This window comes from Falco biarmicus, chromosome 9 (assembly GCF_023638135.1).
Source record: "Falco biarmicus isolate bFalBia1 chromosome 9, bFalBia1.pri, whole genome shotgun sequence".
In the NCBI taxonomy this organism is placed as follows: Eukaryota; Metazoa; Chordata; class Aves; order Falconiformes; family Falconidae; genus Falco; species Falco biarmicus.
The window spans coordinates 31,811,661-31,838,629 of NC_079296.1; the positions used below are offsets into that span (position 1 = coordinate 31,811,661).

Sequence of the window (26,969 nt, forward strand, 5' to 3'; positions counted from 1 at the left end):
AACAAGAGATAATGTGCTATTCGTTTAAAAAAGAAAAGAAAGAAAGAAAAAAAGAAAAAGAAAAAGAAACCAAAGAGCAGCAGCAAAGTTTTACTTCTGATTACTTGCACCTACCATGGAGTTTTCTGCCTTTGGCTTTTGCAGTTCGTTGCATGGGGTTAGCCACTACTTTCTCTGCTTCCTCTGCTGTGGGAGCTGGGACGATCAGTGAGTTTCTTTAGGTGCTTTCTTCTGGTTATTCACCTATTCTGTTCTTTCCCTCTCTCTCCGTCTTTAGGTCGGCAGGAGACACCCCGGCGGTGCGCGGCGGTGCCCGGCTGGGCAGCTGGTGCCGGTGTGTCGGTGCGGGGGGTGCGCGGCGGTCCCACGCCCCGCGGACTGGCCCCGGCCCCGGCCCCGGCCCCGGCCCCCGACGGCTTCGCAGCGGCGGGCAGCGGGCGCCCTCCCGGCCGCAGGGCCATGTTCTACTTCCACTGCCCCCCGCAGCTAGAGGGTGAGTGTTGTCGCACGGAGATGTGTAAGTACAAGGGCTGAACTTCCAGGTGCGGGGGTGTGCGTGTGCGTGCGCTGGGGACGGAGGGACAATCCGTGGTCCGACTTGCTCCAAGACTGTCGGGGTATAGACATGTGCTAAGGTGCAGATCTATAGAGACAGCTAAATATAAAACATAAATATAAAACCTTTTTCCTTGAGAAAGCGCAGCCCTATCCCCCCTCCCCGCGCCCAGCTTTTCCCTCTTGTCACAGGATGGAAAGAAGGATTGCATGATTATTATTATTTTTTAAAAAATTTGATTCTTGTTGGAAAGGCCTTATTTTTACACCCCCACCCCTGTCATTTTGCCACCTGCCTCCCCTCTGTGGATAGCGATCCCGCAGTTGAGCCTCAGGCTACGAAAGAGATGCTTTTCTCCCCTCCCAGCACAGATGTTGGTGTCATGGCTGTAATCGGGACACTTTCAGGACGTGGTCACGCCTCCTCCCTCCAGCCAAAGGGACCGCATAAATCTTTAATGCTATTTTACAAACATTCTGCGGGAGGATGGGGAAAGACGGGGCACGACTGGGAAAAAACATAAAAATGTTTGGGTGGATTTTTTTTCTTTATGTTATTGATTAGAGGGTTTTGTTTATTTTTGTGTGTTTATTTGTTTATTTTTTTACAAGTATGGCACCCTTTGGGATTTCCCCGTGTCACCCCCTATATGTCCATGTCCCTCTGCACCCGCTGCCTCCGGCCGGCAGCCAGTGTAGGGATCACCCCCGCAGCCTCAGCCACACAACACCAGCCGCGGGCGGGCTGCCCTGCTCTGCCTGCCCTGCCCTGCCCTAGCCTGCCCTGCCGGCCCCCGGCGCGGCGGAGGGAGCGGCCCGTCCCTGTTAAATTCCCCCCGCTCCTCGCATGGGCATCACCGGCGAGCGAGGGGTTTTCCCCGCTCTGGCGCTGCCGGGAAGAGGTGGTCCAGCCGCTTCGTCCTCTTCCAGGGAAGGGCCACCCCCCCTTAAAGCACGGCTGCACCCGGGCCAGCGAACCCGAGCGGGTCTGCGCGTCGCCAGCTGCAAAATTCGCTCCCCCAGGGTGTCCCCGGCGCGGGCGGGGAAGCCGCGCTGGGCAGGGCAGAGCCGCGGTCCCCCCGCGCCCCGGAGCCTGCCCTGCCGCCCCGCCCCGCCACCCGGCGGCTTTGTGCGGTAGTTTTTGGCAGAGAGCTTTGGGAACGTGCTCTGGCTGGTTTGCTTGCTTGCTTGCTTGCTTCTCCGGTGGCAGTTTGGGGCTGGTGGCTGATCTTGGCGGCCCGAGATGGGGAGCGGTCCCCACAAGCTGCAGCCTCTCCCGGTGCCGTGGGCTGCGGGCGGGGGGCGCCGCGCCAGGGCCGGCCCCTCGCTTTCCCGGCATGGGCAGCAGTGGGGTGGTGGGGTGGCTGGTCTGCCCTGCTAAAGGGTGAAAACATCGTAGAGTGTCCTGAGTAAAAACCTCATCAAACAACAATAACCCCCAGTACAAAAAAAATCCTCAGCAACCCACCCACCCATCACCAAGCCGAAGTGGCAAGAGAGAGCCAGTCCCTTTTCGGCCGGCTTTTTCGGTGGGTTTTGGGCAGGTGCCCGGTGGTGCCGGAGGTCAGTGACTGCGCTCTGGGGCTCACCAGGACAGTACGCTTTACTCTCCGATGAGCATCTCCCAGGGCCGCAGCGAGCCTCTGCCTGTGCGAGGAGGGGGACTGAGGGCCGCGTTTATCTTCCAAATGATGCTCCAAGATGAGCGGCGACCTTCAGCCCCGGTGTCCCCCTGCGCTGGGCACTTCACGGGCAGCTTTGCCAGCCCAGGGTCCCAGAGACACTCAACAGCGTTTCTGTGGGCATGGGGACTTCTCTGTTCCGTGTTCTCTTGGTTTGGTTTAGGTTTGGGTTGGGGTGCTTTTTGGGTTGGGGTGCTTTTTTGTCAACTGTTTTGTCAGGGAACAAAAAGGAAGAGAAACAGGGGCGTCGGTGATGGGGGAGCGGCGAAGGCCGGGGTCTGCTCCCGGGAAGGTGGTTTGCATCCCGGCGGGTCGTCTGCCTTCTCTCGGCCTCCCACCAGGGACAAACTCCCAGTGCCTCAGTCTCCCCCTCGGGCCCCTCGACCCCCCCAGGACAGGGTTCCCTCTCCCAGCCCCGCTGGCGGGTCCCGGCGGCCCAGCCGCGGCCGAGCCCCCCGAGCACTGCCCCGGCCGCGGTGTTCGGCGCTGTGCGGAGCCCCGGCCCCTGCTGGCGGCTGGGCCCCAGGGGCGAGGGCGAGCACACGGGGACCGCTCGGCCGCTGCTCGGAGGGTGTGTGGGAGTGCGGGGAGAGAACTGCCAGCGGCCCCAGCCCTGCTCCTGCCGGGCACCGCGGCTGCCCCGTGCTCTCCTGGCAGACTGGCAGGGCTTTTTCGAGCTTGACCTGCCGTCACCACGCATAGGTCAAAGCCTCGTCTCCTGGTCCTTTCAGCCCACAAATGGCCCGAAAAAGACCCTCACCGGCGGCAGGGTGCCCCCCACCCGCGGCGGGGTGAGCTCGGGTCGGCAGGACCCCCCGATGCCGGCGGGACACCCCGGCCCGGTGGGGTCCCCGTCGCCCGGGCGGCTCCGGCTGCCGCGCCCGGCTGAGGCGCTCAGGGCTCCGCGCCCGCTCCGTCCCGCTCCCGCCCGGCTCCGAGCGCCGGTCCCGCCGGGCTGGCCCCGGCTCCGGCCCTGTGCCCCAATTCGGGGCGCGGCGGGGGCTGCGGCTCCGCGCCCCGCGGCCCCTAACGCGGCTGTCCCCCCGCAGGCGCGGCCCCCTTCGGAGGCCACTCCGCCGGCGACTTTGACGACGGGTTTCTGCGAAGGAAGCAGCGCCGCAACCGCACCACCTTCACCCTGCAGCAGGTAGGAGCCTGCTCCCCTCTGCCCCCTGCCCTGCCCGCCGGCTGCCCCCTGCCCGCTGCCCCGGGCGGCCCCGCTCCCCGCATCGCTGGCAGAAACTCCCCGGGGCAGCCGGACAGACGCCCCCCGAGGGGGTTGCTCCCTGCCGGGGCCGTGCCCGGCCCCTGACAGATGTTTGCTCTCCTCCCCTCCACCAGCTCGAGGCACTGGAAGCCGTTTTTGCTCAAACCCACTACCCCGATGTGTTCACTAGGGAAGAGCTGGCCATGAAAATCAACCTCACGGAAGCCAGGGTGCAGGTAAACATTCTGGGCAATTATTTAACTCTAGGGTATTCAAACTGGCAAACTTTTTTTTTTTTTTTTTTTTGACATCATGACTGCAGAGTGCACATTTGGCCAAAGAACGCAAATGAAGACGATCTGTCATTTTCATGATGCACTTTAATAACATCAACATAATGTGGAATATTAGATTAGGTTGATTAATCGGTCATTCATAATTAACTAGTGATAATGTTCTACACTAATTTGTCCGCGTCTCCAAGGTACTAAATTACATCAATGCACATCCATTTCCTTGCTTTTGGAGGGGGTGTGTGTGGAGAAAAGAGCTGAGACGTGATTCTCCAAAGCAACTATGACCACTGTCGAGCAATGGGGTTAGTCAACTGCAGGGAGCCCAGCTGCCAGGAAGAAATCTGCACCTCTTCAACTTTTCTCCCTTTCGCCCTCTTTCTAAACACTGAGACAGCTGAGGAGCCTGCAGAGCGATTTCTCACACCATTGATATAGCCAGTAAATACCATTGGCCACGATTACCCTCTTTCCATCCCTGCTCTTTTCCACCCCTTCCTTTCTTCCTTCCTTCTCCATTCCCGCCCCCCACCCTTTTTTTTTTTAATCCAGGTGTGGTTTTTTCATATCCAGCGATTAACTTTTGTCAACAAGCTCTGCTAAGAACAGCAGCCCTGCAGTTGTCAGAGATGGATCCCTATAACTCTGCAGGCATCCACCGCAGAGTTGCAAACCATTTTTTGAACACAATTATATACTCATTTTATTTATGGGGCTTTTCTTCATGCTGTTTTTGTATTTTTTTTTTATTTGGGTGCTTGGGGTTAAAACTATGCAAAGATCTAATTGTAGGAAATATAATAGCTTGCCTTTTGTTCCCTAGGGTCATGTTAGTATCTCTTAAAACCCAATGGCTGAAGAGAGATAATGGAATTCACCGCAGTAAATTGGGGATTGTAAACAAATTATTTCTCCTATAATCAGATTATGCGATCCTGATTATTAAATCTGAACATGAATCATTGGTCATATGCGGGCAAATTAAACTGATTATTATTTGGAAATGAAAATCTCCTTTTGCCACTGCATTGTAGGTACTGGCTTAAAAAAAATAATAAAAAATGCCATTTTGGCTATTGGTGCCTAAAGACTGAACTGCAAATTGAGATAAATGGGACAATTATTGAGCATTCAGAAGTGGAAGATCATAACTTCTTCCTGAAAGGTGCAAGGGTGAGATAGGGGTGGTGACAATTAGATTGCTGAGGACTGGTGTTTAGCCTTGTTGTTGGCTATTATGCAAACAGACAATAGATGCAAGCATTTGTTTAGCCTGCTTTCATGCAGGGACATGGGGAAACACAGAGGATGGGAGATATGTTTACATTTATACCCCTTGCTCATTCAAATATGATTAATGTGCTATAAAGCAGAGTCTTAATCGAAGATGATGTTGTCAAACAATAACTAAATAGGGAAATAAACGACTTCATCATGCTCTTTCCTCAGAAGCAGGCGAACTGTCAGTGCAAAGTCATTAAAATATGATAATGAAAAATAGCTCAATTAAATGTTGTTATAGCTGTGACCTTCATTCAATTAAGACACAAGAAAGTGTCTGCATTTTGCTTTGCATTTAACTGCTCTAAATTTAGAATATAGATAAAATCATTATTCAACGTTTGCTGATACACGCAATTAAAAGGCAGCTAACTAAAATGGAGTTGTAGGAGGAGAACAATAATAATAATAACAATCTCGCCTATACTTGAAGTCATGTATTAAAATGTGGATTTCCTGACCTCAAGAGAGGCTTGGCATTTTCCACCTCAAGTAAGGTGCTTTCAGAGCATCTGCTCCAAGGGAAAAGGGGGAAAAAAAAAAGTGTTTGGACTGAAAGTCAGGGGATAAAATCAAGAACCTGAATACGTGTATTGCATTACAGGAAAGAAATAAGTTTTGGAAACTGGTGTTTATTAAAGTGCAGAATGATCTTCTGAAATTAGTATCTACCACCTTTTGAGTTTTCTAAATGCAGACTGGAAAAATATGTTGGAGGAAAAAGAGCAAGTATCAGTCCTCTCCAGGAAACGGGCTGGACAAGATGGCCTAATACATACCTTTTCATTTCTGACCTCTCTGATTCTAGCAGCAGCTCACTTAAAGACTTTTATAAAGTTTCATCAGAGTGCTTAGATATGTATTTAAGTCCATCTCTATAATAGAGGCTTTTAGACATGTGAAAACATAGAAATCATTGAGAATTCAATGTATGCATAAAGGCAAGGCCACATTAAAATATTTTGCTAACTGGCACAATAACATTAAAACTCTTTTTTATTATTACTTTTTAATAAAAAAACTTTAGACATTCTTGGCTTGTTTTCCAGACACAGAAATATTCCAGATACAAATGTAATCCTAAGGCTCAACTAGAATAACAATGGTGACACAGAAGAAGAGGAAGTTTTAGCCAAGTTTCTAACTGACTGATTTCAGCAAAGTAACAATTTACAATTTCCTTGCTTCGCATTTGGCTAGACATGGTATTCAGCCTGGATTGCTCTCCTGCTCCAGGTGTGGTTCCAAAATCGAAGAGCTAAATGGAGGAAAACAGAGAGGGGTGCTTCTGACCAAGAGGGCTCTAAGGAAACAATGGCTGAGGTGGCACCTCCTGCGAGGAATTTAAATTCCCCTTCTCCAGCAGATCAAGCCAGGAATAAAAAAGAGGGTCTGGAGGTCCAGCAGAGGTAAGAGTAATACTTGTTATCAACTATCTTTCTTTGAGGCGAGCATACAGACTTGCTTGCTGCTAAGTCTTGACCTACGCAGTATCATATTCAGGTACAGCCCAAATCATTAGAAGATACGCTGTCTCTTGTTCAACTCACTTCTCCCAGTGGAGATGCTGAGAAACTGGTGGCTGTGGGAGGTTAATGTTATCTAGGCTTGGTCCTGTCTAGTTGGATGTTGAGAAACCAAGGTGTTTGTGTGCATGCACAAATGCTGTCTTTGGCATCAGCTTGTTCTGTATTTTAAGGACATTGTTTTTTCTTCTCCATCAGCCTGAGTCGAGCAGTGGGTCCTACAGGACCTTTCTTCCCCTCCTGCCTCCCAGGGACTCTTCTCAACACAGCCACCTATGCACAAGCTTTATCTCACGTCGCTTCTCTAAAAGGTAAGTGACTTGGTTTAACTTCAGGGGTAAGCTCAAAGAGCAGCTCTCTCAAGCTAAGCAGCATGGTCCCACTTGAGGCAGTGGGGAAGCCTTTGGGAAATGATGGATCCTTCTTTCTGTTATGATTGGCAGTAATTGCACTAACCAATGCTGCAGGTACAGGAGTGAGTCTCCTGTTGTAACCTGTAGCACCATTTGTGGTGAAGCTCCTTCATTTCACGCAGTTAGTTTTAGTGGGGTCAGGGTTTGTCTCAGGGAGCAAGGCAGGCAGGGTTTGATCCTTCAGAGCCTTCTTTGCATATGCTTTTATTTTCAGACTAGAATTTATACTAATAAATTAGTTATACACATCCTTTTGCATTATACATTACCTGGCACCGTTACTGATGCCTCATCCGCTCTTTGCATACGGTTTCCTTTGCAGTACATCTCTGCACAACGCCAGACTTTTCTCTTCTTGAACAGTAGGTCCCCTTTGAGAACTTGAATAAAGCTTGTATGTGGGGACAGGGGAGGATACAAAGTAATTCTTCATTACTTGGGACCCATGCTTCAGGAAGGGTACATCCAGTGTCCATATCTTTTCCAGTTCCCAGAAAGCAGCAGTATGCATCTTTTAAAAATAAATCGCCAGCTGATCCATTAGCTGTTCCTAGTCTAACAATTTATAAGACTAAGGGTGTAAGCAGGATGAATTCAATTTATAGATTTATAGGATGTTAAGCCTCATAGCACTGCCAAGCACAAAGTGGCACATACATTTATTCTATGCCCCAATGTAGTGCAATAATTTGTGAGGAAAGTTTCCCAGTTTAAGACCCTCTGCTATGAACACAAATGTCCTCTAATACCTCTCACTATGTTCTCTGGCACACCTCATGCTCTTTGTGGGTATTTCCAGTTAACTCAGGATTGCCAAGGTATATTCCTGAGGCAAATGCTTGGAAATGCTGAGTTCTGCATTAAGTCCAGTGTCCAGATCTCTGTTCCCCCTTCCTTTGTGTCTTTCCAGAAAAGCTGAAGTCAGGCACACCGTACAGCTACTGCTATTTTGATAGGTGTGGGATCTGTGATTTTGAATCAAGAAAAGCCGCACAGGAGTGACCTGAACCCTAAAACTTAAAGATGACTGTCAACCTAAACCCCGTAAGCAGTCAGGGGCTGCTGGACTGCATGAGTCCTCTTGTTCTCTGCCCCTTGACTGCAAAGTCTTGGGGCAGAGACTTTTGCCTTTTGTTGGGCAGGAACAGCATCTCTGGTGTAGATACAGGTGAAACTCTTCACGCAATAAGATTGTTCATTGGTAAATGTAGTCTCAGGTGGGTGTAAAGGTGTGGAAATGGGGTTGTGTTCAATGAATAATTTTGGATGGAAGTAAGGGATTTCTTTTCCTTAAAATTTACATTTAAGCATTTTCAAAATTGAGTGCATCAATACATTGTTCTCACTTGTTTCATGTTTAAATGTACCTAAATTTTAAGAAGAATAACCTCAATAAAAAAAACCCAAGCAAAGTGAAATAGAAATGAATGGGAAAAAATTGTCATGAGTTTCCCACCCCCCCTCTGTTTTATTTATTTGGAAGATTTCCAGATATTTTTTTCTGATTTTACAGCTCACCCGCTAAACTAAGAAATTAATAATTTGCTCCTTTTTGCTTGATATCAGTTTTACAACTTAGGGGCAGGAAAAATCCTATTCCTGAATCTCTTATAGAGATACTTATTAGATAGTCAGTTGCCCAGGCTAAAAGGCAGCGCCCCTGAAAAATTTGTCCCCACTGTAAACTTAGGTTTTTTATAATTTGTATAATGATGGTCAGTTATTAGATGCATGCATGTGATCTTGACGAATGTTGTCAGCTACGTGTGCAGTTCATTGCTGAAATGTCTGGTTTATAATTCCTGCCTGTTACCAGAAATCTCCAGATACATGCAAGGGGACCGGGATAACATAGTATATTCTGATTTTAAGAAATCCAGCTACAGATGTTCATATCTGCATATCCACCTACTTTGTGGAGCTTTGCCTATACCTGTCAGCATATTGTTACACTTGCAAAGAACTGGTGGGCTGAGCTCCTGCTTTGTGGGGAGGTCTTTTTCTTCTGCAGCTAGGTCTCAGGTAATGTCAAATTTTGGCTTTGAGGTTAAGGGGGTAGAATTTCTTATTCTATAAGGTGGCAAATGTGATCGTTTTTTCAGCAGAGGATAATTGTAGCATCTTTCCTGTGGTATTTTTATATGGAGTATTGACTCCTCTTTCCTTGGCTCATCTCCACAAGTTCCTATTTCCCTCTATCTCCAAGAGGAATTCACTTGGGCTGGGGTAGGGACTATGCACCTCAGAACCTGAGCTTCAGTCTTGTTAATTGTCAATGATGAATAGGATGGTCTCTAGAGATTCTGAGGGGACCAAAAGTATCACAGGCCTGATTTGTGTGTTGTTTTTCTTTGGTATGGAAACATGAGGTGAATGATGGCTCATCTAAACCAATGCATTTGAGAGCACGGCCAAGCTCACATGCCAGTCTGGAAGAAGAGATAAAGGTTGTGGGAAGGAAGGGAAGGACAGGGAGAGACACAGTGTTCACAAAACCTTTATATGACCTTCTTTGTCTTGCTCAACTCTGTTTGAATTTCCCTTCTCATTTCCCCCTTTGAGCTAGAAGCTGACTTGTACGCTTCAGGCCTGTCAAACAAGAACTAACCCTGCACTGAGGTGGGCACTGTCTGTGTCCTTATGTGTCTTAATCAAGTGACCTAAGCCTTGAGGAACCTTGATCTAAACCTTGAGAATCTAGTCGTGTTTTGCAGTGGAAACTCTGCCACAGTGTTTCTGAGGGCATAGGACTTCATGCTACACGAAATCCCATCAAACTCAGCACAGGGAATAAAATTCTGAGCTGTTTCATTTTTTGATTGCTTGGATGAGGACAAATTCACCAAGTAGGAAGTCTTTTCAAGATTTTGCAAGTTTTATTGAAGAGTGAAATGATCAAGAGCTCTTCCTGGTATCTCTCTTGTGCCAGCCATGTTTTGAAACTACCAGGATTTCTCTGTGCTTTTGAAAGCAAAATAGTTGCTCCAGAATCGAAGCACCACTTCACTACCAATGGATGCATAACCCCACTTTCTTCTAAGCAAATGTCAAATTAAATACAGCTCCTCTACGTGGATCCCCTAAATAGATACGTATTCCCACCTTTGGGAGAATAATCCTGGCCACTAAAGGGGATCTTATCTTCAATAAGGCTGTAAAAGCTGCCTGCAGACAAATGGGCACTCTCAGCACATCAGACACTACTGGGAAGTCTACGTTGTTTTCTTACCCTTTTGAGGAGACAAGACATGCTTTGTCGGGCTTGTGAGCCAACACTTTGTTGGTGTCAGTGAGTAATATTTCACTGATGCTTTAGAAGGAGACAATTAAAATCAATACAGTGGATAACAAGTGATGATGGTGATGTAACTAATTAATAATTATTTTATGCTCTCAGGGACCATTTTCATTCTGCCACCTGAGAGTTCTGTCTTCTGTAAAGAAACTAATACCTCTCTTTCTCCTCTGACTTTGATTGCTTGGCTCCAGACCCAGATTTCCAAGGCTACATAAACTGTCTAGGACACATGGCTCCTGGATCTAGTTTGTAGTATAAGGATATAGCAGTTGACAGTGAAGTTGGTCAGACAAGAAATCTCTGGACGGCCTAGCGTGAGGCAGGGACTGAGCCTGCAACTTTGCTTTTGGAAAGACTGTGCAGTGCACTGTAAGCTTGCCTTATGCTTTGTGTGGCTCTGGGCTCTCGGTAAGTGCTCATCCGAACCCCACATGTGCCACTTCCAGGTACATGGGGGATAGTGTTGGAGACTGAGACTAGGTCTGCTCTGATGAATGAGGAGAAAGCTGTTCTCCCTAAGCACTATGCCCCATGAACCCTGCTATCTCTGAAATGGAGATTTTTATGTTTCCCTCAAAGGGATGGTGTTACCATCACAGGGTGTTCTGTGAAGAAAGCAGGCTGGCTATACAATAGCAACCGTAACTGCAATTCAGAGCTTAGACTTTTCCAAAGAAGAGTATATTACCACTGGACAGTTTGTTTCTACCAATCATTCTCTATTCAGTAATACAACAGACCTTCTCCTTTCCTTAGCTGAGTCCTCTCCCTCCCTGAAGTTTAGCACATCGGCGGCTGTACTTAGCAAGCATCTGTCAGCTACCATAACACCTCACTACATACTATTCTTTCAAGAAATACGATTTCTCATTTGAAAAATTAGCATAAGATTATAATTTCTGTGGTATACAGGGTTTCCTGCTTCAGGGTTTTAGTTCTTTATCACTGTCCATAGTCATGAAGAAGGTTGGTTTGCATAAATGAAATTTCTGGTGTTTGTTACTCTCCGAAATTGCCCTAATTTGACAACTATGCTACTTCATTGTGGTGACTTTGACATTTCCATGATCTTCCAAGATGCATCACTTACTGTAAACCATGCATCTGCAGTCCATTTAGTGGATTTAATTGCAGACCTCAAATATGAAGGGAAAATACTTGTTTTATTTATGGGCTGTATAACAATAGAGTCATCAGGAGAAGCTAGTGTTCTGTGTAGAGAGAGACCTCAAAGTACCTTCTTAATGGATGACAGCATGAATGCAATTCATTAATGTAGAAGATGTTATTAATGGGTGTAAACAAGAATCTCCATTTTTTAGCGGAAGTATTCTACCATTCTGGTGGCTGAGGCCAAGAGTGTGTCTGTTCCATTCCACTGAAATTTCCCTAGACCCCGTGATGAGTGAAGTGTATGTGGAGAGAAATAATTACACTTGCCAGGGAATTACTTTCATAATTCACCCACAGCTCTTCTTTGTGCAAGTTATAGCTCAGTTGGTTTTCACGGCACATCCACACCGCTGACAGAGAAGCAGGACTGCATTATGCACATCAAAGTGGATATTCCAGGGTACCATTGATTAGGCTCTTTTATGGTTTGTTGCTGCTGTGGTTGCTGTTGTTCATATTAGGGAGGCTTAATTGCAGTATCCAGGAAAAAAACCTCGTAACAACTAGAACTGCCCACCCATTACATTTCAATTTCTATTATGGAAAGATGAAGAAAATTTGCCTGATTCCATTGGGCAACTCCCAGGGCCAAAGCTGAGAAAGAAGTGTTCAAGGACCTAACTTACCCTTGAACTGGTGTTTACTGGGTTGAACTCCCACTGCTTACCATAAGACTGGGAAATAGGAATCAAAACTCTTGGGGTCCTTTATTTTCTCTGTCATTCTTGGTTATGTACTTCTTGACTTTTCTCAGGTAATATAGCAAATATATCAGATAGGTTCTGTTTTTTCCCTAGTCTACCTGCTACTTTAGAGGATTTATAACATTTATTTAGTCTGCTGCAGATGCACAGACCTTCAGCAAATTACTTTGATTCCCATAACATCAGTCCTCGACTCCAGCACTGCCCTACCTTTCGGGTAGATTTTTTTGTCTTTTATCGCAAATATTAGAGAATATGCAGATACTAGAAGCCCTAAGAGCCGTGGGAAGGAAAAGCGTGATGACTTGTTCCTCCAGGAAAACTCTTGATTAGCTCAGTAAATCTTAGCTGGACAGTGTCTTGGAGTGACATGTCAGCAGTATTTAGGGTCAGATCATGTTTCTGATGTGCAAGGGAAGAGTGGTAAATCGCTGAGCTGACAGTATTCAAAGGGCTGGTTCTGTTCTTCCAGCTCTTATGGGTTTTGCTGCCAGCTTTCCTGTCCAAACAGGCAAGGTCCTGGCTTCTGAATTATTTTTTGAAACAGTACTAATGGCACAAATAAAGGAGGACGAAATCCTCTAGTTCCAGTATCAAGTTATTTACACAAAAAGACTCCTGCTAGAGCAACCGAACCAGATCATCAGCTCTCTGTTGTTTATATTGGGCATGTAGGCTTCACAAGCCAAGGAGATGTGAAATTATAAGATTTGGACTCTGCTGTCAGCTCTGAAGTGTTCTTCCAGCCTCTGGGAAGCACAGGGTGCCTTCCACACTTAACCAACTTAGGCACTAGAAGGAGGAACTATCTAGCTCAACTTTAGCAGCCTTGAGGCTACCCTAAATTATATGAGGAACATCTGGCGCTTCTCCATATAAGGCTTTAAGTTCATGCCTTTCTTGCTTTTCTGAACCTCCTGTTTCAAAGCTCAAGAAGATTTGGATAAAGCCACTTATTCTTTTCCTGCTTGTGCCTCAGACTTTATTAGACGGAGTGTTGACATCATGTATGAAGATCAAGAGGGAGCTCCCTTTGAATCAGCTCACTGGTACATGACAGTATGAACTTGAGGTTGTTGTTGACCTTCCAACCTTTCTGAAAGGGATTTCAGAGTTTATGAGGATTTAGAGCTCAAGCAAACCAATGTGATTACTATCAGAAGAAAACAATACTTAAACGAAGCATAATATTTTCTCTAAAAACTAAACAGCATGCATTGACAGATGAGGATTTTAAATGGAATTTTTTCCTTTAAACCTCCATGAGAGGTTGCTATTCGGCTGTCCACATCAAATGCTGATATGCACAAATACTGAAAAAGGAAAGGAACTGGGGTTTTGCTTTTTGGAAAGGCTATCTAATCTAATAAATTCTTTAAACTGTTGAGTTGAAATACAAACCATATATTTTAAATACTTATGTATCAATATGGGCCCTGCTCCCACCCCACTCTTCTCAGCTGAAACTGAACCTTGAAACTGAACAAGAGGGTCCACAACCAAAATTGTAGATCAAATATTCTTACAATTGAAATGTGATGTTGGCAGACACAAGACAGAACTAATTTAATTTTTCCTGTCAGTCTCTGTAGTAGATCAATTAAACTGCCAAGTGGATCAAATATTTCAGACTGTATTTATTACATTAAGTATTTATGTTCAGGCTGAGCATTTAAAGTATGATCTCATATAGGAATACAAGGAGGTTCAGATCAATTCAGCAGAATTTGCTGTAAGTTAATGGAAATCTAATTGTGTATTTTAATTTTGTGTACAGGAGGCAGTAAGTTCCTGAAAGAAAGAAAATGGTACCCTGTCAGTATTGTAGCAACTTGATCCAAATCCCATTAAAGTAATATCAGACTGTTATAGGTGTTAGTGGGAGCTGGATCAAGGTCTAGGGCTAATGGCTAAACCCTCACTAATTTTGATGGGAGCCTAAACCCCTTTGAAGATCAAAATAAGTAGGAGTGATTCCTTCCCCACTATGGACTCAGGGTTACTGCAATAAGATGTAAAAAACCCGCTGATGTCTGCTGTATGTGGATGCTTCTTTCTTGATGTAAGTCACATCACTGTCCAGCGTGGTCTGATTGAAGGACAGGTAGAGACCTCGGGCTCCTCAGTCTCCCATCATTTGTTTTGGCTATTGTGCCAGCAAAGGCCGATAGATTTCACTGGAGTTACTACTCACAGACACAGGCAATTGTAAGGTAGATTCAAATTGCCTTACAACCTGCATTAAAAAGAAACAGGGCTAAATCCTACTGTCTTGTATTCTAGCTGGACCCTGGGACAAATTACACTTGCTACTTTACATTTTATTTTGGGTGTGAACACTTGTTTGCAAGTGTTTTAACCTCAGTGAAAATGAAAGGAATGGTTTATAGGTGAATTATTGCTAGAGATAGCCTAGTTTCCACCACAGGTAGCTGCACCCTCAGGTTGCAGAGCCACTAGGTAATATCAGATCTAATTATTAAACAAAGAGCTTAGATTGGTACTGAATACTGATAAATATTTTATCCCTCTCTAACAATGGAATGAAAATCACTGTTAGGGGATAGAGATGATTCCTGCTCCTTTGAAAAAGGGAAGACTCTTTTGCACTTCTCCCCACCTCCCACTAAGCAGATGATGTCTGTGCTCAGTCCTGCGTTAGGTACCACCGGTGGGGCAGCCCTCCCCTCAGCCTGGGAGCTGAACAGCCACACTCAAAAGTCTCACTCAGTTTGTGTTAGAAAGCAGCAGTGCAAAACCAGCTGATGCACAGGCAGGCTTCCATGCTCCCCCATTGCAGAGCCTGAAGATAGTGGGGATTAGCAGTAGTGAAAAAACAGACCTCTGTGTGGCTTCTACAGCTAGAGACCTGCTGCATACCATACGGACTCTGAAGTGCTGATCTTCCTCTCCTCCCCTTTGTTAAAACAGTGGCTGTCCAGCACCCCTGAAGTGGCTGCAATTCAGCAGAGCGAAAAATGACTTTATGAGCATGGTTGGTGGTGGCAAGAACTGTTAAGTTGTGTTCCTGAGTGGATTTTGTTATAAACCCTCCTTCTGACCTGCTCAAAGCAGCCACAACATTCAAGACTGAGCTTTCTAGTGCTAAAAGCAAAAATGGAGGATTTTAGCCAAGTGTTGAAACTTGCTTGTGCAATTCACTTGAATGGCTGGACCCATGGAAGGTTGGTCTGCTGCTCATATGTTCTGTCAGAGGAGTATTACAAGAGAAGAGAAGAGAAGACTTTCCAGTTATATTAATAACTTGTCCCTTGTAGATTCTGTTTTTTAAAATGCAAAGAGTACTTTCTCCTGAATGTTACTTGCAAGCTGCTAATCTCTGACAATTGCTGTGGAGAAGTCTTGCCAACATCCTAAAAACAAACAACTGTCTGCCTTCATCCTTAGCAGATGGGTGCTGACCCGTTGCTACCGAGAGCAGAAGTGTAAAAGAAAGACTACCTGCTCCCTGCAGGTTATTAGTTCCATCACTTAGTCATGAGCCATTTAACTCAAATATTAATTGCAGAAATTAAAGCAAGTCCTTGGCTTGGAAAGATCAGAGGAAGACATTGCATTGTGTCAGGATGTGTGTGGCCAGGCTGTTTCTTGTTGGGAGGCAGTGTATCAGCAAAGGACAGGCTTTTGCTGGGGCATAGAAGAGGATGTGGCATTTGTGTAGCCTCTGAGACCCTTGGAAAAATGGTGTCACCCAACATTTCTCACCAGAGAGAAAAATAAAGCAGGAGCTCAGCCATCCCACCCTGCCTCCCCTCCCTACTCCTCTGACACATTCTTTCATTCAATAGATACATCTAAGCTAGGTATGAGGGTGGCTTTTCGGATGGACTGTATGTCCTGTGCAGTGGTCAGCCTACACTTCCAGATGTGCTCGCTTGGGAACTGTCCCAGGTCCCAGGGTTATCAAAGATAAGCCAGAGGAAAAGCATGCAGTGGTCCAGTTCAGGAAGGCAGCTGGTGGAGTGATGACTGCTTCTGTCAGTGGGTTGCAGGGGAGCCTTTTGGTTTAAAGGGAGAGAAATACCCACTTTACCCTCTCTCCAGTGTTTTATTGCCTGCTTGGAACAACCTATGTGTCTCAGATGACAGGGCAGAGATGGTCTGGCCCATCTTTCCATATGGAAAGATGGGACCCTTAAGGGACCCTTAAGCCAAGCAGTAGCTTTAGGTGGCCCTGGCTCACTTCTGGAGGCCATTCTTTATGAGGTGCCATCCTCAAAGCAGCGCAGATGTTGGGTGGGTGAAGGCAGAACAGACACCTGCAGGTAGACATGACGCCAAGTATCTGGGAGGGGCCTGGCCAAGGAAAAGCATATCTCATCCTACAGTGAGACAGGAAAACATCATTAGTTCCTGCATAATAATCAGGATATTTTCACCTTTCTCTCCACAATAATCTTTCAGCTGTGGGGCCTTTTAGGTGATGGGACCCCCACACACCCAGCAAATGCAGCTGCCCAAAGTGATCAGGCTTCAGTGTGCAGGGGAAGGCAGGGATGCCTCCAGCATGGGGCTGAGGGTAGCCACAGTGCAGCAGCTGGGTATGAGAGCAGGGGACAAGCTCAGCCTTGCTTGTGGGGAAGTCTCACTCGTGGTCTAAACTTCCCTGCTCCCTTCTGGCTCTGCTTACCCTCGCTCACCCTGTTTGCCACCCTGGACGACTCATGGTGTAAGGTCCTTCGCAGTGGGCCTCAGCAGAACAGGATCTGCTGTTTTCTAGCCCTGACCCAGAGAACCTCTGTGCACCCACTGCAGGTCAATAGGAGAAGGGGCTGTTGCCATCTGAGACTCCAACCCTGACTCTGCCCTCTCCAGACTGACCACGGAGGGAACAGTCGGACAGTGCCCATGACCTCCCCCATCAGTGATGCTGCCTTGTCTCCTTCCTCCGCAGGGAGCCCGCTGTGCTCGTGCTGCGTTCCAGACCCCATGGGCCTCTCCTTCCTGCCCACCTACGGCTGCCAAAGCAACCGCACCGCCAGCGTGGCCGCGCTGCGCATGAAGGCCCGGGAGCACTCGGAGGCCGTGCTGCAGTCCGCCAACCTCCTGCCCGCCGCCAGCAGCAGCCCCACTCCTCCCGCCAAAGCTGGCCTGGAGGGCGGCCAGGACAAGCAGCCCCCCCCAGCCAAGGAGCACATGGAAGGGGAGAAGAGTGTATGAGACCGGCCTGGCACAGGCCCCTCAGCTCAGGGCAGGGACCTGCCACAGGGAACTGCAGCGTGGCCGTGCCCCGGCAGGACATCACGGGCCGGCAGGACATCACGGGGCTGCCAGGGACCCGGCAAGTCTGAGTGGCCTCTCAGGCTGCCTTTCACGCACCCTTGCTTTTCTTGCGCTGCTGTAGGTTCATTCCCCTGATTTATCGGCACTATCTGTGTTTGGAAACGTTCGTGAAACTGTTTTTAGCTCTGCCTCTGCATCCCAGATAAAGCAAACTGCCCGGGATCCTGGCTTGCTCCCGCACGTCTCAGCTTCCCGTCCCACATGAGCTGGAGGGCTGGCAGCGGGGCAGCGCTTCCAGAAGTGAGGTCTGGGGCAGCAGAGGCATCCAGGCGCCATTTACCCCACTGTGCGCAGCAGAGGTGAAGGAACATGCAGGTATATACCGATTTGGCCTACTGTTTTCTGATGGCATTTGACTTCAAATCTATCCCAGGCAAGCCAGGTGTAAGAGGTAAGAGAAGCAGCAAACAGAACAAAACTCTTCATAATTTTCCCCTTCTCCCTTCTTTTCCCCAAAATGGAAACTTTCCACGGAGTAGGTTACCAGGAATTTGCTGAGATCAGTTTACCTGTGAATAAAATCCTTGCACTAGTCTCTATGTGAACATTATTAGCCTGTTACTCTTGCTATTCCCTGGGTTAGACGTAAGAGACATGACTCCCGAGCAGCGTTCGTAGCTCCAAACGGTAATGCTGGTAATTAATGGGGAGTGCAGTTGTGTCTAGATCTGCACAAATCTGGGAGTAATTCAGTACCATTCTGTCGGAGAGACAGACTGGAAAACAAAATAATCCTGCATTGCAATACTGCAAATATGTCCTTGCATGTTTTGTTTTTAATAAAGAGGAAATAAAGCTTGGAAGGATATTCCTTTATGTCATCCAAAATCAGACTATTCTATTCACTGAAGGCTTGTTGTAATGAATCTAGATGGGAAAAATGTCTTAATTATTACAGAGTGAGCACAGTGCAAAGGAGAAATTGATGCCTCAGGAAATACAGTCTTATCTAGACCCAAAACTCACCTTTGCCCAAAAAGCAAAGCAGACAGATCTGATGCTGGAGCAGGCATTTTAATCTGGGTTGCCCTACATTTTTTCACATGGGAAATGCACATGCAGATTTAAACTTAGTGACAAGGACTTGCTTTTTCTCAGGTGTCTTTTCAGATTCCTTAGGTTTGTCTGCAGGTGTCCCCGGAGGACAGAGTGAAAACACTTCTCTTGAGACTTGGCCAAGTAACATGGAGACTAGTGGAAGGACTCCTGTCAGCTCTGATCCTGCACATTGTGCTGAGGACCTCCTGCAATGTGCTGAGCACATGCTTTTATGTGGGGTTCTGTTTGGCTACTCACAGGATCTGGGCTGGGGGATGTCCTTGGAAAGGCAGTTCCAAGTGAGGTTGGCAGCAAAAATGTCTCTCCCCCACCTAGGTGATCTCAGACCAGGAATTTCACAGAACCTGAGACTTCTCTGGGGCTCACAGGACCCTCCCGTACTCCCTGGTGTTGAGGTTCCTTTCCCTGAGGCAGGGCGCGGTGTCAGCACCCACTCAAAGGGTGGAAGCCCTGGTCTTCAGGGAGTAGCTTGACAGCACCTTGCACCTTCATTGCTCCAGGAGTGAAGGGTACCAGGCATTCCCCCACGGTGGCGTTTGCACCTTCTGGGCACAAGCCAACAGAGAGGGCATTGTTGGGTCTGCCCTTGGATCCAAGTACAAATGAAAGTCTGACAGGGCCCACTTTCATCAAATGGAGTCATTTTGCTTTACTTTTGCCACACCGTGTGTTTCTTTTGGCAACCGTGAACTGTCCTAATGGCAGGGAGGAAGACGCAGTAGTCTGTGATCGGCCTTTGTGTTCCAGCCTCAGGAGCTGCTCTGCTGAACTGTAGGTGGAGGTGGCTTCTTTGGCTGCAAGTTATGGCTTAGTTTAAACAACAACGACAACCTTTTTCTTCCACCAAAACAAAATCAATTGCTGTATGCTTTGTGATGAGGAGAGAATCACTTGTTTTCTTAGTCATCTTCCCAACCGTAATTTATTTGTGCGCCCCCTCTCTAAAAAAAAAAGACTAAAAAAATATTCCATTCCAAAGAGGCAGGCCCAACTTCATTTCAACATAATTACCTTGCATTCAGTTGAACTTCAGCCCTTCTGCACACTAACTCTTCAATCTAATTGTTTGATTAAACTCGTATTTCCTCCAGAAAGGTACATAAATAAGTGAATTGTTGAGCAAATTAAGAATACTTAACAGCATTGCATCTGAAAAGTAGTTACGCTGATTAAATTTTCTGTCCTTGAGGATTTTCAGGAAATTACTTTTGATCATCAATAACACAATTAAGTAAACTACACACACATTAGCATGAATAATTGATAAGAAATTATGTATTACCACGAAGCACTGATTTAATAATTCATGATGCGACACTCTAGTGACTGTGCAAAACTAGTCTGCCTGATGTTGCTGGAAATGCTGCAAATACAAACAAGTCCATAGTTTTGTTGTACAATAAAAAAAAGTATCTGATGCATGCTGTAGTTTCTGTTTGTTTAATAATTGAATAAATTTAGAAAGAAGACCCTGAAAAGTTCCTGTACTGTTTTCATTCAGAACAATTTCTCTGTCCAAGCATCTGCTCTCACACCGATGACTGTCCAGTTCTGCTTAGACCACAAAGATGTTGCAGAGCTGGGGAGGCTCTCAGATCCACAGATGGAACCTGCTGGGTGTCTCAGAACTTGCAAAATTAGGGGTCTTGAAGTTTTGCAAAGCTTCCTGTTCAGAGCAAAGCAGCATTAGTCCCCCTTAAACCTGAGCCCTAAGTCTTTTAGACTCTTCAGTGTCTGATGTGTCTGTGATTATAATTAGTCAGTATGATTTTTATGGGTGGTTGCTCTAAGTCCACCATAAATGAAGCTTTCAGATTTGTATGTTTTGAGTCTGCATGACATACGTTAAACCCCAGTCCAATTCACCAACAATTCTCACGACTTCCCTGGGGGAGGCAGATACATATTTGCATTCTCATTAGCATGTTGGGAAAACCAGGGCATGGTGAGCCACAATTTCCTCTCAGATTTTGGTCTGAGACTTGTCTGCTCAGGGCAGTACAGCCTGAGGGAACTTGCTCGAAGTCAATGAGCAGTAGCACAAGGGCAAGAGCAAAACTCAGAAGATCTGCGACTCAGTTGTGCCCACTTCCAGCCACCAGACCCCTCCCTTCCAGACAGCCTGCTCACTGTGGATAAGCCACCTACCTTCTTTCTGTGCTATCATATATCAGGGCTGTGCCACTTAAACCGCTCCTGTAATGGCCATCTCGGTAGCTCTGATTAAGTCTGGCATTTAAAAGTTTATAACTCAGCTATAAAAAGTCACTCAGGCTGAACTCCAGCGTGAGAGGCCCAAGCCCAAGGGGATGATTTACATGCGAGCTACTCCAAAATCAGCCTGCATATTTTTTCAGTTCTGTGAAGGAAAAATGGAAGCCTGAGGTTTGAGGGACGGATATAAGACAAAACCGTTTTGTTTAAAGTCTTACTGCATTGTCACTAGAACCTATGCAATAATTCTCTGTGAATTTCCATGCTAGCATGAGCCACGTGTAACATGAATGGCCTCTGTGCAAATGTCACTTGCATGATTTTGGCAAAGCATCTCCAGTCCTGGACTCTTTTCTCAAGAAATAACAGACATCCACAGTGCCCAGATTTCTCCTCACCCTCCACCTTCCCTGCTCGGATCATGTCCCAACATCCTCGCTCACTGCTCTGCAGCAAGCCTGCGGTCCTGCCTGCAGCTCTGGTACTGACCCTCAGCCTGTGCCACCCCGCCGCCACAGCCCCTCCTGCCCTGTGCAGAGCCCTGCCCCAGCACCGAGCCCAGCACCGGGAGGCTGTGGAGCCAGCCAGGCAGTCGGTGCTCAGAGGGGGTGTGCGGGGCTGTTGCAGCAAGTTGGTCTAGGTTTTGTTAATGAGGGTTGATGCAAAGCTCCAGGCCAAGGGACCTTCTTTATAAAGTTGCATGCCACTCTCTCAGCTCTCCATGCTTTTCGCCTCTTGCACATCTATTTAGGCCTCCTTATGCCTACATACATTATAGCAGGAAACGTGCAGTCGAGAATGCATCTTCGCTCAGTCACGCTGTAGGCTAGTTCTTCCTACACTGCATGCGGGATAGTAATGAGATTGTTAGGCTAATTGGCTCTTTATTAAGAGTATTATTTACAATGATGCTGAAGGCCATGTGCATGCAGAAAATGATCTTGGTATACCATTAAACTTCTCCTTCTTGCAGTTGGTGCCCTTCCCTATGTGTTCCCTACAGGTTGCTGCCCTTGGTGAGTTTGCATTGACCTTCTCTGCATCTCCCAGAGGACTCCCCATCCCGTGTCAGGGGCAGGGAGAAAAGCCTGTTGGTAGGGCTGTGTCTCTGGGAAGTTTGCACTTCTGCTGCATGCTTAATCTTTCTGCTTCCCTGCAGCAGAAAGAAGCCAGCACAGAGCAGGAGGAAGTCGTTTGCTGCCAGGCGGACCACGAGGGAGCAGGGGATGGAGATGAAATGCTTGTGGTGTGCTGCTGTGGCACATTCTCCCTCTAAAAGAGCTGTTACTCGATAAAGATCCTGTTGTGTCTGGCTGTTTGTGCGGTAGAAGCAGTGTGTGAAGCAGGGGAAGTGAGAAGCCCTGAATTGATAATCGAGCTCCAAGTACATAATTCAGACCTCTCCACTGAATAGTTTGACACCCCTGACATAAATAAAAGAGCAGCAGAGTACAATAAACAATGCTTTATTCTTTCGAGTTAAAAACTTCCTTTGCACTGTAGTAAAATATTGACTTCAGGTGACCATATTACCACAAAATATGATCTTTTCCTGATACCAACCAAAGAAGCCTTTACATGGATCATGAGGCACCTAAGACTGAGACAGCTTTATTTGTACAGAGGAAATACCCACTTCTCTGGGCTAGTCTAGTGGCAGGGTGGTTGTTACTGGCCCACTTTCTAAGCCCCAGCATAAGCCAGAGTACTGTGACCTTAATACTGTATACAATTGGACGCCTGGAAGTATGTCATCCTTCATGACTTACCCATCTTCTGCCCCATGGATGGCCTGGACATATATAGCTCATTAGCTGACAAGGTCTATTCTGGTATTCAAGTTCCTGTGTACTTGGAGCAGTGCCCTTCAGCCCAGGTTGGGAGACCTCTGATAGTATAGTCAGAAAATGCATCCCAAGAGCAGCCATCAGAAGGCAGCCCAGACACAACCAGTCTGAGACACTGGGAGAAAACTTTTAATTTCTAATTAAATTGTGTTTGCTTTGTCAGCTGAACTAATTTACCTTTTTGTTCTCTTGCTTCAGAATTTTTGTTTATTAAACTCCAGCATCCAGTATTGGCCCTAAAGACTAATACTTGCTATAGCGGCAAATTTATTAGGACTCCCCTAGGTATTGAACAGGCTGAATTTTTTTATTATATGCACATAGCTTCTTTACACCTGCACTGTACATGAGCCGATGTGTTAAATAAGATCCAAAGCCCATTAAATGAAGAAGCCCATCTCTGAAAGAAGACTCCCCAGAAACCTGAACTCTGCCTGTTATATCACAGCTGGCTCACCCTTCCTCTGTCGTGCTGGCTGAAGCCGTCAGGTTTTGGCAGATGCTTGAGAACCAAGATGCTGATGTGATCACCAGTCCTTGGCACAGCAAGGTATAGGAGTGTCCCTGGGAGTTGTTCATTTTTATTAGAAATATTTCTGTAGCATTGCACAAGAAACCGGCTGCTGGCAGGGAAGGAAGATGTACAGTAGAAAAGAGCTAATCCTATTTCTCCTCTGAACCATTACTTGTGTTTAGAGCTAAACTTAACTGGGACTGAGCCAGAGGTTCTCCAGGAAGGATTTCACAATCACCATCTGACAGGGGTCAGAAAGGAAAGTTTCAAAATCCCACTTGGAAAACCAAATACCTGAATACTTCTGTGGGGCTGAACCTGGGAGTAATCCAGATCGATGTTGCAGCTTGTTGTTCAGACAGATAACACAGACAACAAGCAGTCAGGTTTGTGTGTGTGCATGTGCACATGTGCAAACCACAGCTCCATCTCTTTTTCTGTGGGGTTTTCCTCCACAGGGCTCAGCCCCTGTGGGTCAGCTTCATGCACCCCACAGAGCTGTTTCTCTGCCAGGGCTCACTGCACTATGTTTTGTCCCTACCTCCACTATGAGGCCGTGGGATGGAACTCACAACCTGGGTCCAAGCTGGAAGGAAAGGAAGGAGAAGGGTTTCTTACTCAGCGCTCTCTTACTAGTGATCACTTTGCACTTTGCCCAGCCATCCTGAGCCCTATGTAACTCTGGTTTTTTTCAGTGCAGACATACCAAAGGGAGGCATTTCTTGCTAAGTGGTCCCCTTTTTCGGTAATTGAATCAGCTTCCATAGCTTGGGAGGCTTCCTGTCCTCTCAGTGAGGGCTCATGAGCCATCTGGAACCCCTCAGTGCCTCAGTGTGTCACCCTGCTGCTCAATGCCACACTGCCTTGGCTGCATCACATTGTCACCAGAGATGAGGAGCAGTACAGCTGAAGGTACAAGTGATGCTCTTTGCTCCACACAAAGGAATCACTAGATCTGGTCTGAAATTTTCTTTTGAGGTAGTGATGGTTGGATTCAGTTTGTTTTGTTAAAATGCATAGGTCTGCTGCTCTGTGCAAATGTCAAATGTCTAGAGAGCTGCTGAGGCTAGGAAGCCTCTTGTTTATGGGAAACTCTGGAAATCTTCCAATTTCTACCCAGTTCAAATGAAATCAAACTTTAAAAACAATAATCCAGTGAGCTAAGAGCTATGCCTTTGCACCAGGTCAGTGAATGAGATACATATTAAAATTACTTTGGTGACACTGGCACTTTTCTGTTCTGCAATACATCATTTGCCAGACACTGTGAAAACAGGAAAGGAGTGAATAAACATTGAATAAATGAGTCATTGCTATTAATTAGATTTTAGAATTATGTTAATGAGCCAGGAAAGGAGGAGCCAAGGTACTGGAGACACCTTGTTCCTACTGCCACTGCACAGGCAGGTGATTTAGCCTTGGTTTCATAGTCTCTGCCTCTGTGACTTATATGTGCTCAACTGAAATAATTCCTGCATGTCATGGTGGATATATCTGGTCCACAATTTACCAAGGCTCATAGGAAAACAAACCTTAGCACCTGCCACAAAGGGCTCGTGTGTTGGCCAGATGCTACAAAGATGATGACACCTTTTAAGCACATTGCTCTTTCTTTACTCTCTCCCCCTGCCCTCTGCCTGGGACCTTCTCTCTTCCTGAGCTCAGCTCCTTACGCTTCTGTTAGTAGGAGGGAACGTTTTGTGCTTGCTGCAGGTGGACCGGGAAGCCCTTGTGAAATGCTTCTGCTGGCAGAGACAGCAATAAGCAGCAAGGGGCAGAAAAGTCTTCAAAGCGCCTAGCATGGTACGGAAGATGATGTCTGCTGTGTGCCGTGTTAGTTAACAACGTAGACACAGCAAGGTGGGCATTAATTTGGGGTAATGAACAAGGGTTTAGTTTTATTCAGGCTGGATTTGGGATTAGTGGGAATAAAAAGCATATGTTGGGATCTGTGTGGTTTTATCTATGGCCTCTGAACATCACAGGCTTTCTTCTGCTCAGCCTTATCAGGCATACATGACCTTGGCCGACAATGCTGTTCCAGCAAAAGCCTGTAGTACAGATGCAGTCAAGTGTATAAAACCTTTGTTTTACCACTTGAGTCAGATTTATTTACAGGTTGGTCTTACTGCCATGGTACTAAGACCAGTTTTACTGGCAAAGCTGTGCCCCCTGAAGGAGTGCTTCAAGTGCAGTATGGATATACAACTGCTCTTACATTAGCCCTACTCTCCCAGCATGAATGAGGCTAAGAAGCTTTTCAAGGACCAGGCTGTTGTTTAGGTTTTTCAGATGAGAAGTGTAAAAACTGACAAGTGTAAACCACGTGGTTAGTGTCCTACTGAGCACAATCAGATAACCCCTCTTAGTATACTCCAGGGATGCAGATATTTCACACCATTAAACATGTCTTGGATGCCCAGAAGGATATACAGCTATTGCCAGCTTCCTCTACCACTTGAAAACACACTTAGCAGCAGGAATAGCCCCCCTCAGCGTTAGTAACAAGACGGTCAGCATGCAGCTGATCGCATGGCAGCTGTATCCAGAGATATGGACAGTCCAGCAGGAGAGGGTGCTCCATAGTGGCTCACGGGTGGCAGCCAGCCCTAAGAGCACTTGTCTGTGACTGGATGAGAAACTGTTTTCCCCTCACATAGCCATTTTGGTGATGGTGACGTCTCTTCCTCATTCCAAATAGGACAAAAAACCCCCCTAACCCAACAGAAAATTGTGGAAAAATGACTAAAGTTATAACATTAAGGAAATTTTAGGGTAAACCTGCAGCCGCTACCTCCAGGGTGGAATGCAGTTGGTATGCACAGTATCTACTCCCCAGTAGTTCCCCAGGCAACACAGCCTGCAACCTTAGCACAGGCTAAGAGGGACTGGAATGGTCTTGGAGCTTGGAGCGGAGTGAGGGCACTGTGGGCAGGCCCTGTTGTGTCGCTGGGGGAACTTGGTGGTACCACATACTGATAAACCACATCATAGCTGTCCAGCCAGGAAGGTAAGGGAAGATGTCGGCTGTTGAGCCAGCAACTATGGTGAAATTGCTTCCCTCGGGTGGACTTTGCTTATTATAATTTCATTGTAACACCAAAGCACAGCTCTACCCCAAAGCTGCCTGCCCCCAAGGTACGATCCCCCCTTGCTGAGCATGTGCTTTGTATTTTTATTTGACTGTACCTTTAAAGGTAAAGCGAGAGAATTTTACACCTGTCAGTGTGTGTACACTAGGGTCACTCAAGCTCCACCTAGAAGCAAAGAAATAGCGTAAAAGTAAGCTTGGAAGGGGAGAAGTGAGGGAAGAGTCCACTGTAACTCTTGGGCCTAGCCAATGGGCCAGCCCTGTCTCCTCCGTGCCCCTTGGGACACCTGTTGGGTAAGAGCCACGCTGACTGCCACTGCCTTTTATCAGCCATTAGGTTTCGTGTCTGTACTGTTTCACACTCGTTCTTGCAGTCAGTGCACTACCAACAGCAACCTCAAACCTTCATCTGTCACAGCCCAGTACAATAAAAAATTCTCAGCCAAGACCTGTTCTGTGTGAGTTTGTGGACATTTGAATAGTTGCACTTGAGCAGTGACTGTCATCGTGAACCACCGACAGGCCGGGCAGGCCTGGCTGCAGCGTGCTGCCCAGCAGAGCCTCCGTGGGCCAGGCTGGCTGAGCGCAAGGGTCTCGTCTTGCCTGGGATGTTGACAGACCAGTTGAACATAAAGGGTAGGAGGGGAAAACCTCCTCCTTAACATGCCAAAAACCAAACACCGGAAAAAGAAAGCCAAAGCAATATTCAGCCCAACAAACTACAAAATACTAAACCAGCTTGGACTACTGGAAGATTTTGAGATATTTAAAATCTTTTGCTTTAGTTTCAACTTCTTAATACATATGT

General features: G+C 46.7%; 1 protein-coding gene across 1 annotated transcript; it reads left to right on the top strand.

Moving 5' to 3' along the window:
* The first annotated feature begins 283 nt into the window (after positions 1–283).
* On the top strand, positions 284–19,907 carry DRGX (dorsal root ganglia homeobox). Its single transcript, XM_056352196.1, has 6 exons — positions 284–493; positions 3,287–3,384; positions 3,579–3,680; positions 6,255–6,427; positions 6,743–6,855; positions 17,048–19,907. Exons 1-6 carry the CDS (start codon positions 460–462, stop codon positions 17,311–17,313), a joined length of 786 nt encoding a protein of 261 aa, XP_056208171.1. The 5' UTR covers positions 284–459; the 3' UTR covers positions 17,314–19,907.
* The last annotated feature ends 7,062 nt before the right edge of the window (positions 19,908–26,969 follow it).